Source organism: Gobius niger, assembly GCF_951799975.1.
Source record: "Gobius niger genome assembly, chromosome: 13".
NCBI lineage: Eukaryota > Metazoa > Chordata > Actinopteri > Gobiiformes > Gobiidae > Gobius > Gobius niger.
This window is the reverse complement of record NC_136864.1, coordinates 13,750,512-13,762,877: the sequence shown is the minus strand read 5'-3', so window position 1 is coordinate 13,762,877 and position 12,366 is coordinate 13,750,512. Positions and strand designations below refer to the sequence as shown.

At 40.1% G+C, this 12,366-nt stretch overlaps 1 protein-coding gene across 2 annotated transcripts; it reads left to right on the top strand.

Annotated features, from left to right (window-relative positions):
- The first annotated feature begins 8,365 nt into the window (after nt 1-8,365).
- dusp12 (dual specificity phosphatase 12) lies at nt 8,366-11,964 on the top strand. 2 transcript variants are annotated; one of them, XM_079569088.1, is made up of 8 exons: nt 8,366-8,521; nt 8,957-9,215; nt 9,972-10,085; nt 10,194-10,312; nt 10,392-10,479; nt 11,348-11,433; nt 11,530-11,609; nt 11,765-11,964. In XM_079569088.1, exons 2-8 carry the CDS (start codon nt 8,959-8,961, stop codon nt 11,906-11,908), a joined length of 888 nt encoding a protein of 295 aa, XP_079425214.1. In that variant the 5' UTR covers nt 8,366-8,521; nt 8,957-8,958; the 3' UTR covers nt 11,909-11,964. The 2 variants fall into 2 exon arrangements, with proteins under 2 accessions (XP_079425214.1, XP_079425213.1); XM_079569087.1 differs by having other exon boundaries at nt 11,348-11,439.
- Nucleotides 11,965-12,366: the final 402 nt, after the last annotated feature.

Below are 12,366 nucleotides of genomic sequence, written 5' to 3'. Positions count from 1 at the left end.
TAATTTTTGTTTTAATTCTAAGTGTTAAACTACTGGTACTTTAAAGATGATCCACAGATGATACCATAACCTATTAGTATTATGCAGCACAATTATAACTACAAACACACACTTTGTTACTTTACTTTTAATTCCTCTCACTGTTTAAATGTAAGGATCAAGGGCTAAGTTAAGCAATACATCAAACATTTTTCTTTGGCTTAAGTATTTGTTTATTTGCAGATACAGAACAAAGCTACATGTGCTCACACAACAGCAGTATTATTTCCGCTCCTGGCCCTGAGCGCTTCAGGCGTGACACTGGAGCCAGACTTTGAGGGAGTTCTCTGGTAGAGGTGGGTCACTGATCACCGTGACGACGTCAGTGATGCTGGTCTCCACGGTGACGGGTGTGCTCAGGACGACCGGAGCGGGATGGTTCGGTCCAACTAGAGCGGGCAGGTCATCGGTCACTGACACGCTGAAGAATTGAGCTGTGAAGACGAGGTTTTTAGTTAGTACATGGATTACTTTTCATACTGAGAAACCTAATTCTTGTTCCTTACGTCCAGAGAAGACGTAGTATTCGTATTGGCTGATCTTCATTGGGATGGGAGCAGTCAGGGCAGAGGTGACTGGAACCGGGAATCCCTTCATGGACACTTTAATGTGGATCTCCTGACTCAGCAGCACCTCTAGACAGTAAACGATAACAGAAACAATCAAACTCCACTGATATTTCTAGCATTGCTTGATACTTTGTGATGTTACTGACCAGTCTTCGCGAATCCTCTGGGAGTGATGCTGCAGGCTGGAATGTTACTTGACGGGAAAGTGAAGCGTTGCATTATTTCACCTGCAAAACAGATCATTTGTTTAAATATTTGACAAGACAGATTACAAACTTAAACAAAGGTGATTTTCTTTTCATCTATATATCATAAAAAAGCAGCAGCATTGTACAGTCACACAAGCATGATTTTTGGCAGTTAAAATAGAAGCTGCTGTTACGCATATGACCAGAGGTGGCAGCAGTGAGTATAAAATGATACATACAATTAATATAGCAGAAAAACATTAGATTTACCTCTCCTGAAGAAGTAGACGGTCTCGGCTCGGCTCACAGTGGCCGGAACCGACAGAGCTGCGGTGAGTCCTGGAGTCAGTCCTGGAAACTCGTGGGAAAGAGGTTTGGGGTATCCAGGCTCAAGGACCAAGTGTCTGTCCAGACGCCAATAAAGACTCTCCTGTAAGAGTTATCACAGCCGATGAGTTACATGCACATATGTAATCACCTGATATATTATTACTAACTTGATATATTTGGTTGCTCTATCCACTATAAATGAAGTCTACATATTTCAGATGTTTTGTCTGCTTGTGTAAGTGCCTATTCTATTCGAGTAATATTATTTTGATTTTTGATTTTGATTAAGTTTTATCCCAGCACTAAATACAGCATGAGTGGGGTTTATTGAGAAAGACGTTACCTTAAAGATGTAGACATTTCCCTGACAGTTGCTTCTAGTGAAGACAGTGTCGATGTGAGACGCGATGCCCAGCACTTTGGAGATACTCAGAGGGCGACTGATGTAGTGGGTCACAGGGTCCACAGTCCAGAAAGATTCACCTACAACAAAGATGGGGAGTTTCCAGACTACGATCTCTCAACAATATGAAAGGTTAATCCGCAAACGTAGAACCTCATGACTTACTCCTTTATCTTACTCCATTTATCCAACCAGTGATCTTATCTGCCCCCCCATCGTAATGAACACTACAATATATATAGTGTTTTCCACTGAATCTCATCAATGCTCGGGCAAGTTTTGCAGGCAATATAAAACTAGATCAAGTCTGCACAAGGGAAACAAGCCCGTGCATCGTTTGTCACAAGTCCCAAGTCAAAACGAGCTGAACTTGCCTTTAAATATCACGATGGTCCCGTTGCTCAGAGCAGTGAGTCCATTGATGGGAAGATCACCGCACAAGTCGTCCACCAATCCTGTAGAGACAGTAACGCAACTGTTGACCACTCACTTAACAATTAAACTAATCTTGGAGCAATTTCAAATACAGATTGATGTGAGCATGTCCTGACCTCTCTCGGGCAGCAGAGACAGTCCGAGAGCAGCAGCGATTTCATGAAAAGAGTTGGGTCTGGGCCTCAGGAGCGGTGGCGATGGGACAAACAACCCTGGGCAGAGAAACAAATCACTTTCAGCAAGTCATTTTTTTATGCATTTGACATCTCATCAGTGTTGTCATTGTTTAGTTTGTTGGATTGGTCTGTATAAAAGCCTATATACTTACACTCCATTGTGTATTTATTTTGTTTATATAGCAAATTGAAATTACTGTATGTACTTGTTGTAGTAGAACAGACATCAAATCTGGCATCTGACAGATCATAATATACAAAGCTTCTATACATATTGGCCTCCAGTTTATGACATTATTTTTCTCCACTCAAGGAAGTCTGTGACTGGTCGAGCATCTGGAGTACTGGGCTTGTCTCTGCCCTGCCCCTACACACCACACACCCACACCCACACACACGCCACTGCTTTAAAAAAAGTCCCACCTAGATTTGGTCTTGCCACAGCAACTCCAGAGTGAGAAACAACCATGTGATAGTCGCGAGACAGAGGAGGGTACACAGGCGGCACAGCGACATGGGCTGCAAGAAAACAGGACAGATTGTTTCGTATACCATATTACAAGCAAAGCGTCGTTGTTGTGATATAAATTAAATTTACACCTTGTACGTGTCTGGGAACATGTCTTGAGGGCGCTACTACAACACACTTAGCCCCAGGTTTACATGGATGCCTTGCTGCAATAGATACAATATAATAAAAATTAACCTGATGAATGAGGAAATAACAGAACCGTTTGGTGAGGAAATCATCACTTACATAGAAACCTCTCCTCGCTTTCACTGTTCGACCATCGTCTGCCATTGCTCCCTAGAAAAATGAGCACAATATACATGGATTACATTGTAACAGAGTAAAATTGACAGATGAGCTCTCTCACCTCTAGGCGTTACTCTTACAGGGCCTTTCTGTTGAGAAACTCTGGCATCTACATATAAAATACAGACAATCAAGAACTTTGAAGTAATTGCTTGAAATTGCACTATAGGAGGCCTGCAAAACGCGAGGACAGTTTAAATAAAACTAAAAACAATATCTGCCAGCCATGAGCCAGACATTTAAAAAAAAAAAATATAGTGAATGTAATTTGAGCACTGAAATGTCTAAACAGAGGATCATGACATCAGCAGAGGCAAGGTGGGTTTTTAAAGTTGACATTAAAGGAGCTACTTGATTTTACTACAAGAAATGTAATGAAATTTATTTTGTCCTCTTTTAGTCCATTGTATACATTTTACAAACATTCAGGCTATTTTTCTAGCATTTTTCTTAAAGTGATCCTTAAAAGTGACCCTGCAAGTTGTGAAATGTGCCTCTGAATTTGTCCCTGTTAAGAATTTGGATGCTACAAATATATTTGGAAAGTTACAGATGAGTTTGGACACAAGTAACATTTTAATTTGGTGGCTTCCTCTTTCATTGTTTGCAATGAAAAAAGTCAGGTATAGGGCCTTTAATTAATTTGAATTAATCTGACCCCTCAGGGCCCTCATAGGAGAGAGGCTGACTGGGCAGAATGTATAGTATCACGTGCATGAGACATAACAGCTCCAGTGGGAGCACAATAGTAATTGCTTTAGTTTGCCTAATATGGGCCATTGAATGAATCTATGGTTTAAAGATCTTACCACATTGCGGGCGGTAATCAGGGCAGCAGGTGTTGAACTGGACGCACTGAGGGTCACAGGTGCACAACCGTCCACGCGCGAATGGCTCACCGCAGCGCCCCCTGCAGGACTGAGCTAAGAAACGTAAAACATCCAGGGTATCATTGTCAATGGCCAAATGATTATTATTTCACACTTGATGTGTACCTATGGTGCACACAGCCTGGAAGTCCTGGCAGCATTCATTGTGAGTGGAGCAATGCAGGTCGCACGTGCACAACTGTCCCCTGGAAAAGGCCTCACCACAGCGGCCCACACAACTGCCTGAAACACATGGTATGATGCTAAATCAGAAGTCTTTGTTGGTCTTGTTGATAATAAACATTTAACTTTTAGGTGGCCCTCATGACAATTGATGTTGATCGATCCCACAACTTCACAGTGAAAGAGTACCAAGTCCAAACCAGTTGGGCTCTAGTTGACCTGTGTTATTTTAATCAAGGTAAGTCTCATTATGTGCACAAAGTGAAGTGTTTTTCAGATTTATTGCAAAGTAATGTATAAGATATGGTTAATTACATTTTTTTTTTTTTTTTTTTTAAAGCATTTGATTATCATGATGCTAAAAACTGAAGGAAGATAATCCGTGAAAATTATAGCATCAGTTGCTTTTGTGTTTCCATTTACAAGATAAAGCATATTTCAGAATGCAATATTGCTGCAAAAAACATATAGCTATGTACAGAAATATGCTTTAATGAGTAGATAAACCTTCTGCATCTTTGATAGAAGCATACTGGCAGTAATATAGAGTGCCCATGCTCAGGCCAAAAGAATATATTCAAGTATAATAATAATATATCCAAAATGTTCTGTACAAACACAATAGATGCATAGCCTACCTGGTTTAGCAGAATCACCCAAGTTGACAGCCAAAGCAGCCAGCAGGAAACTTAGAGATATCATTTTAATCATCTTCTCTCCCAAGATCTGCCCGATAGCTCTTGTTCTCGTCTCTGTTCTCTGTCCAGCCTCTTGTGCACTTTTATACATGACAGTTTTGGGCTGGACATTGTTAACTGACAGCACACACCCTCACACTTTCTGCTCCTTCACTATAATGAACCACAGAAAGACTAGACGTAGTTGATGTAAGATTTTTTTTATTTTTTATCTTACATCAACTATTCAACCAATCCCAACCATGACAAAAGAAACTATTTGGCCTTTGGTTTTTACAGCGGGTGCTATTTTAATACATTCTTGAATAATTGTCTCCTTTTTCCAGACAGAGCTTAAAATTTCCAAAATAAATAATGATCACATGCCAGACAGACCTGCGTTCATTGTAGCCTTTCTTTTGTTTGTTAGTCAGACGCATTTAAAGTCATTTTAAAGCAATTCAAATTATACCACACAAAAGTCAGACCACATGACATCACAGTTCACAGACGATGTAAATCTATTCTATTGTCTTTAAATAGTTAAGAGACGACGCGTTTTAGGAAACAGACTTTAGCTTTATGTTTTCATCTCCATTGATGTTTTCCTGGATAAAAGTCTGTTTTTGCACACAGCGTCCTCCCGAAAGCTTAAAGTAAGGAACTGTTAAAAAAAAACGCACAATTTAAGAGAGATGTGTGACAAGGTTTTGGCAAGATCGATTTTATTGTTTTTGGCTACAGTGCTGCTCGTCTGCACACACAATCCATACAGTTCATACTTGTCCACCCTATCACATCAAAAGTGCTACATCTATAGCAGGGGTAGGCAACGTCAGGTCCGAGGGCCAAATTCGGCCCTACAGCATAAGACCTTTGGCCCTCAAGAGAATTTTGAAGAAACATTTATTCATAAATCAAAGACCAAATATGTGAAAAGGACTCGAAAAATACTGTCAATGTTTTCACATTTACAAATAAATAAAAGATCCGCACAACTTAGTCGCTCCAAAGCTTATTTAATGCTCACCAGGTTAGTGACGTTTCGGGCCTTAGCCCTTCTTCAGAAAATAAAAAACAGCTCTAACTCTTTTATTGTCTGAAGAAGGGCTAAGGCCCGAAACGTCACAAAAAGGGGGCTTTACTTTGGGCTACAATTGTGAGTAGTTTGTCACTCATAGTTAGTGGTTGTGTGAAGCCATTTATGGTGAAACAAATGAGTTTGCTATATTTAAATCATAATGAAAAAAGAAAGTATCAAAATGACCCTGATCAAAAGTTCTTAATACTGTGTATTGCCCCCTTTGCATCAATGACAGCTTGAAGTCTTTTGTGGTAGTAGTGGATGAGGTTCTAAATTTTTCTGAAAGCCTCCAGTTCTTGTAGGTTCCTGGGCTGTTTTGCATGAACTGCAGGTTTGAGATCTCCCCACAGTGGTTCAATGACATTGAGGTCAGGAGACTGAGATGACACTAACGGGACCGTCACTTTATTCTGCTGGAGCCTCTGGCATCAGCGAACCAGCTCCTCCATATTTCACAGTAGGTATGGTACACTTTTCATCATAGGCCATGCTGACAACAAAAGACTCCAAGCTGTCATTGATGTCAAAGGGGGAAATACACATTATTAAAAACTGGGGTACTATACGATTGGGGTACTATGAACGTTTTATCAGGGTCATTTTGGTACTTAAAAATAGCAAACTTAGTAGTTTCACCACAAATGGTTTCACACAACCACTAACTATAGGTGAAAAAAAAAAACCTTCTGTGTTGCCTTTCATATTTTTTAAACAAAATTGCAGAAAAATCAACAATTATGCCAGGGTTTGTCAACTTTTGAGCACAACTGTATAGGTAACCATGGAGACTGTTACATCAGCAGTGAAAACCTACCAGAAACCCTATAAGTGTGATCCTACAGGCCACCGGGATGGAAAGCAATACAGCCACAGGGTCACTGAAAGGTCAAATACACATTAATATGAACTTCTTCCTGATACATTATGCACCTTTAAGTTAAGTTACTATTTTTTTTAGCTTGTGCCTTAAGTCATTTCAAAATATGATCAAACATTGACTCCTCTGTACATTTTTGTTGACAGAGAAGACTGAACTTCCTGTTTATTTCTTTTGACATATTTTATTCAATTTAAAGATTTCTCTTGTAGTAAAAGCAAAACTAGTTGATCTGTTGATGTGCAGTGATTTTAAAGTTTCATTTGAATGATCGGGTCAGAGCATAAATTCTCTGTTCTCCATTCCATTGAGGAACCAGTAAAACCACTTTGAGGCCTTATAATGTATTCTAAAGTGACATTCTAATTGACAGACTGTGAGGAAAAAAGCTGTAAAAGTTTATTAGTGCCACACAGTGTGACAAAGCACAGACTGGGGGATAAAACAGACGGGGCGATCCAAACAGACATGATGACATTTAAAAGGCATGTGGCAAAATAACCACAACTCACTTTTACACCACTTGAAGGCCAACTAAGGACATGAAACAGACGCAAATGTAAACTACAGCTTTACTTCTGTGTACACTTATGTATTCAGATGGAGCATTGTGTTTTTGGCCAAATGTGATTCAAAAATGGTTGACTTTTGTGAAGAAGCAAAATCCCTCCATGAACAGGAAAGGTGGACTTAGATTCCACCTGTCCCGCTGTACATAACCCTTCTGCGACCCAGGCCTGGAGGGCTCTGTCATGCAAATAAGGCTGAAACTCAGCCCAGGATGGATCAATTGGCAGGTAATTAGCCGTGATCAGCTGAGATTAGGGCCGCTCAGACTGAAATTCAGGCTTGAGTTAGGTCGCTAGGACTTAGAACTATAAAGACTTAGAACTACAAAGATGTTTATCCACAGGTGAGTGTAGCCATTAATAGAGGAGAGGGACTTAGCCAAGCTGAACCCCTCCCAGTGGTCTATATCTAGTCTGCGGGCTGAGCTTAAACTTTAGTGTCGCTGACGAAGCCTTTTGGAAGAGAGGTCAAACGTTCTACATTTCAACAACAGAGTACAGAAGATGACTCAAGAACCATCATTGAAGATGGACAACTCCTGTACGACTGAGAGCCTCAAAAGCCTTTATACCATACACTTGCTATTGGCAAAGAGGAATTAACCGTGTTTTAAATGGTAAATGGGCTCAACTCATACAGCTTTTCCACCTATATTAGTCGCTCAAACCATTTTACATCAAGGAACCACTCACCTGTTCACTCATCAGAACACTGGTGGCAAGGTGAGTGAAAAGACCTTCATCATTGGATCACCCGCTCTACCCTCTGCTCTATCGTCCTGTATTTTGAAGTTAGGTTAAGGTTTAGTGAACGCTTTTCACAAAATCTAAAATCTGCGTCAAATCTGTGTCGCTGCAGCCAAAATAAGAACCACTGTAGTTTGTGACCCCCTCAAAGCATGTTTTCCATCCCACAGAAATCCCCAAATATTATAGGTCTAACAGCCTTAGCAAAGAGGACACAAATAAAAATGTCAAATTAGTTAAATAACAATTGTTTAGATAGGCTGAAGCTCCAATAATATGTACTATATTAAGCTTTCGTTAGCTTGTTAATTTTTCATCAGGCTTGAAGAATTATGTACAACGCTCTGGAGCCCTGGTCGGAACCAAAGGCGCTAGTTTTGTTTCCCGTGGGTGCACATTTGCTGACGGACAAGCCAAAACTTCCTTGATAATATTCAGCCAAAACACGTTTTTAAGAATATAACTTACATACAGGGGTCTCTTCAAATAATATAAACTCAGTTAAATAACGACAACTCTGGGGTGTTTTGCGGAAACTAAATACTTTGCTCTGAACAGGTAGGAAACACTAAATGCTAGAGCTTTTTCTAATTTAGCCATGAGTTTAGCTAGTTTGCTTGCTTATAATTAGGGCCAATTTGTTGCTACAACATTTCTATTTGACCTTTTTAAGATTAAATCTTCAAATAGTCTGGCTCTAAGAGGGGATAGCGGTAGTATTTCAATAGAAGTAAAATCTGCATATTACCTTCACTGATTGGTATAAACATTCTTGTTATTGTTACTAATGGTTCATACTGCCGTTGTGCCCTTAGACAAGACACGTAACTCATTTGATTTTGTTTGAGTGTGGTGTGAGTGAATTGAGGCCACATCTTAGTCATTCAGGTTGCAGAAGTAGTTTATTTACCACCATCAAGTTAGAAGTTTCGTCACATTTTGGGACGAATGATTGTCCTTGCAGTATTTCAAATGTTTGTTTTTTCTCTTCAGCCATGCTCCTTGTGACCGGTGGATTGTATATTGGCACCGCAGCTGACCTGAATGACAGACAGTCCCTGGAAGATGCACGGGTTACTCACGTCCTGTCAGTGGACTCTGTGAACCCTCCGCTCCCTCCAGACTCTGGACTCTGCACCAAGTGGCTCAACATCCTGGATGAGGCCACCTCTGACCTGCTCAGCCACTTCGATGAATGCTTCCTGTTCATTCAAGCAGCCGTGGATGGAGGTGGTGCTGCCTTAGTTCACTGGTAAGAAGACATAGCATAGTTGGCGCTCGTTCCTGACAAAAGAAGGTCCAGGGTTTGATCCACAGGCTGGCCACGGTGCTTTTCTGTGTAGAGTTTGTACGTATCCCCCAGATTTCCTCCTGGTCCTCCGGCTTCTCCTACCACAAAAAATATGTACAGTATGTCCCCTTCTGTGGCCAGGACTCTCCTGAAAAACAGATTCTTTATCTCATTAGAACTGGTTAGATAAATCTATGCTAACACTATATTATAACTTCATAAAAGGTTATTGCAGGTGTTTGAGAGACTTAAAAATGCCCTGAATGCTTGAATTTTACTGTTGTATACAATAACTTTTTAAACAGTAAGGGCTTAGTCCATATAAATGGCAAATACAGTTATTTAGTCAATGTTTGTGTAAGCTCTCAGTCATCTCAAGTGTGAATCATTATAGCTGATGTTTTCAAAGATAATCACTTCTTTTCTTAAAAAAATTCAGGTACGAGAGTTGAGTTCAGTTTACAAATTTCTTCCAAATTGTTGACAATGTGAAACCAACTCCTCAGTTTGTTTAGATATCTCCTGCTGAGTTGATTTGATCATGATTTTAGCTTCATAGTCTTGTTTAATTCTTATTCAACAACAAGTCATAATTGGGAAGCGACTTGTCCTCCTCAGGTGATGGTGGGTCTCGGCACCAAACCAGTTGAAAACCACTCCTCCAGATTGCATTAATAAGGGTCTACATTGTGTAATGCCTATTTTTATGAATTTCAGTCAGGCGGGTCGGAGCCGCAGTGCCACTGTTGTAACAGCTTTTTTAATGAAGAAAAATCACCTCAGTTTCACAGAAGCCTATGACAAATTAAAAAAACTCAAGCCCGATGTCCAGTAAGTCTTTATTTCATTGTCTGGAAATTGTCCTCATCTGGTCCTAAATGCAATCTGACATGGCACAAACACACTTAAAATTAAATTTGTCTGCTCATCGTGTTGAAGGGTGAATCCTGGCTTCGAGGAGCAGTTGTGCCTGTATGAGAGTATGCAGTGTGAAGTTGACACATCCAGTCCACAGTACAAACAATACAGACTGACCAAGATCACAGAGAAATTCCCAGGTAATGTCGCTTAAATCTAAGTGTAGTGTGGAAAAAACGTGATTAAAGTTCATTGCACTTTTTTGACTTTTTATTACAGAGTTGCAGCATGTTCCCAAGGAGGTTTTTGCTGTCGACCCGGCTAATTCGAGGTCTTCTGAAGCGTCATACCGCTGCAGAAAATGCCGGTATTTGAATAAGAATCTAGATTCAAACCGGGCCTGTTGGTCTCTCATAAGGGGCTTCTGAACCGCTCTGACCCGTCACCTAGGACCTGTTTGCCATGGGAGACCCTACCAGGGGCCCCGAAGTCCCCGACAGCGTAGCTCCCAGGATCATTCGGGCGCTCAAACCCCTCCACCACGTTACGGTGGCGGTTCCAGGAGGGGTCGCAACAAAGAACATATACAACTATTACATGACACAGAATTCAATGAACATCAACAAATTGCCTCTCATGAATATATATCGGGTAGAATAAGTATTGGAAACTTCACATTTTTCCTCAGTAATTTTTTTTTCCAAAGGGACTAATGGCAGGACATTTGTATGTATTTATTTCAGGGACAGTGCATCTTTTGTGAACTTTTCCACATGGCAATTTGTTCATCTGTAGTCTGAGAATAGATCTTAATGGTACCTTCAAAACAAAAACAATAGACATAAACATTTACCAAATACGGTATCAAGACATCCAACCATAAATTAGCTAATATGAAATAGGGAGCCTGAATAGGGAGATGAAGAAATAGAGCCGCAAAAAGACACGGAAATCTTTTATCTCTTGTTCAAGTCTATTTCCATTGGATAAAGAAGGAAGTAATAATTTAATAACAAAGCTGACCACAATCAGGTAGTATTTCGAAATATATTTGCTGAGAAACATTGACAATATTCATTTCAAGTAATCCTGTCTTTGAATGCATCCTGGAAGTTCAGATGTAAAACACTCTGGTCATGTTTTATTGCTCATTATTTCATTCGTCTACTAAGTTAAATCTAAAAATATAAACAGCCTTTTCTTATCGGACTGTCGCTTATCTGGCCATTTTGCAGACGAACACTCTTCCGCCATTCAAGTATCCTCAGCCACTCAGTCGGAGACGGTGCTTTCCAACATAAGAAATCCAATAATTTATCTGGTAAAGGTACATGCACATGACTGTTAAACAAACTAGTTAAATCATCACTTTGTTCACATCGCTCACATCGTTTTATATGCTGTATATGTTTTTTAGGTCTAGTGCAGTGTACGTCATACTTTATTGAGCCAGTTCAGTGGATGGAACCGGCTTTACTTGGTGTCATGGATGGACAGGTAATCCATGCTAGTATATTCCATCTCATTGGGGTCAATTTATGTATGATTCCTGCTCATCCTGTGGTGTAGACATGCTCTAATGTATGTGATTGTTGAGCAGTTTACTATTGAATCCTGTTGTCTAAATTGCAAATGCGTCTTGCTCTGTCCAGCTCCTGTGTCCGAAGTGCAACTCAAAGCTGGGCTCCTTCAATTGGTGCGGAGACCAGTGTTCGTGCGGCCGTTGGGTCACTCCAGCGTTTCAGCTCCACTGCAACAGAGTGGACGAGATACGGCTGATGAATCTACAGAAATGACAAAAGATTTTCACTGGTGATGACGACGACAGTGGGACATGTAAATAAAATATGTGCAGAGATGTTTTTAAATGCGGTCTTTGTTTATGTCAAATATTAACGCAGAAATTGAGTGCGTTTATATCCTGTATGTGTGTGGTTATAGATATGAGAATGTTTATTTATCACGCCTAAATCATCTTTTTTGTCACTTTGCTAAGAGTTAGATAGCAAAAAACTTAAATCTACCCAAAGGTTGCATTACTTTGCTGTAGTATAATTTAGCTTTTCAAATCGATCTCATTTTTATTGATTAAAGGTGCATTATGCAACTTCTTATGCGAACAAAAAGTTGACGTTTGTGCATAGTTGACCTTGTATATGAGACCTTGTGTATGAGTGGTCAGTCTAGCTCCTTTACTTTCGATCATGGTGGCCTCTACAATGCTCCGAGATCAATTGTTTTCTAGGTTTTCTGG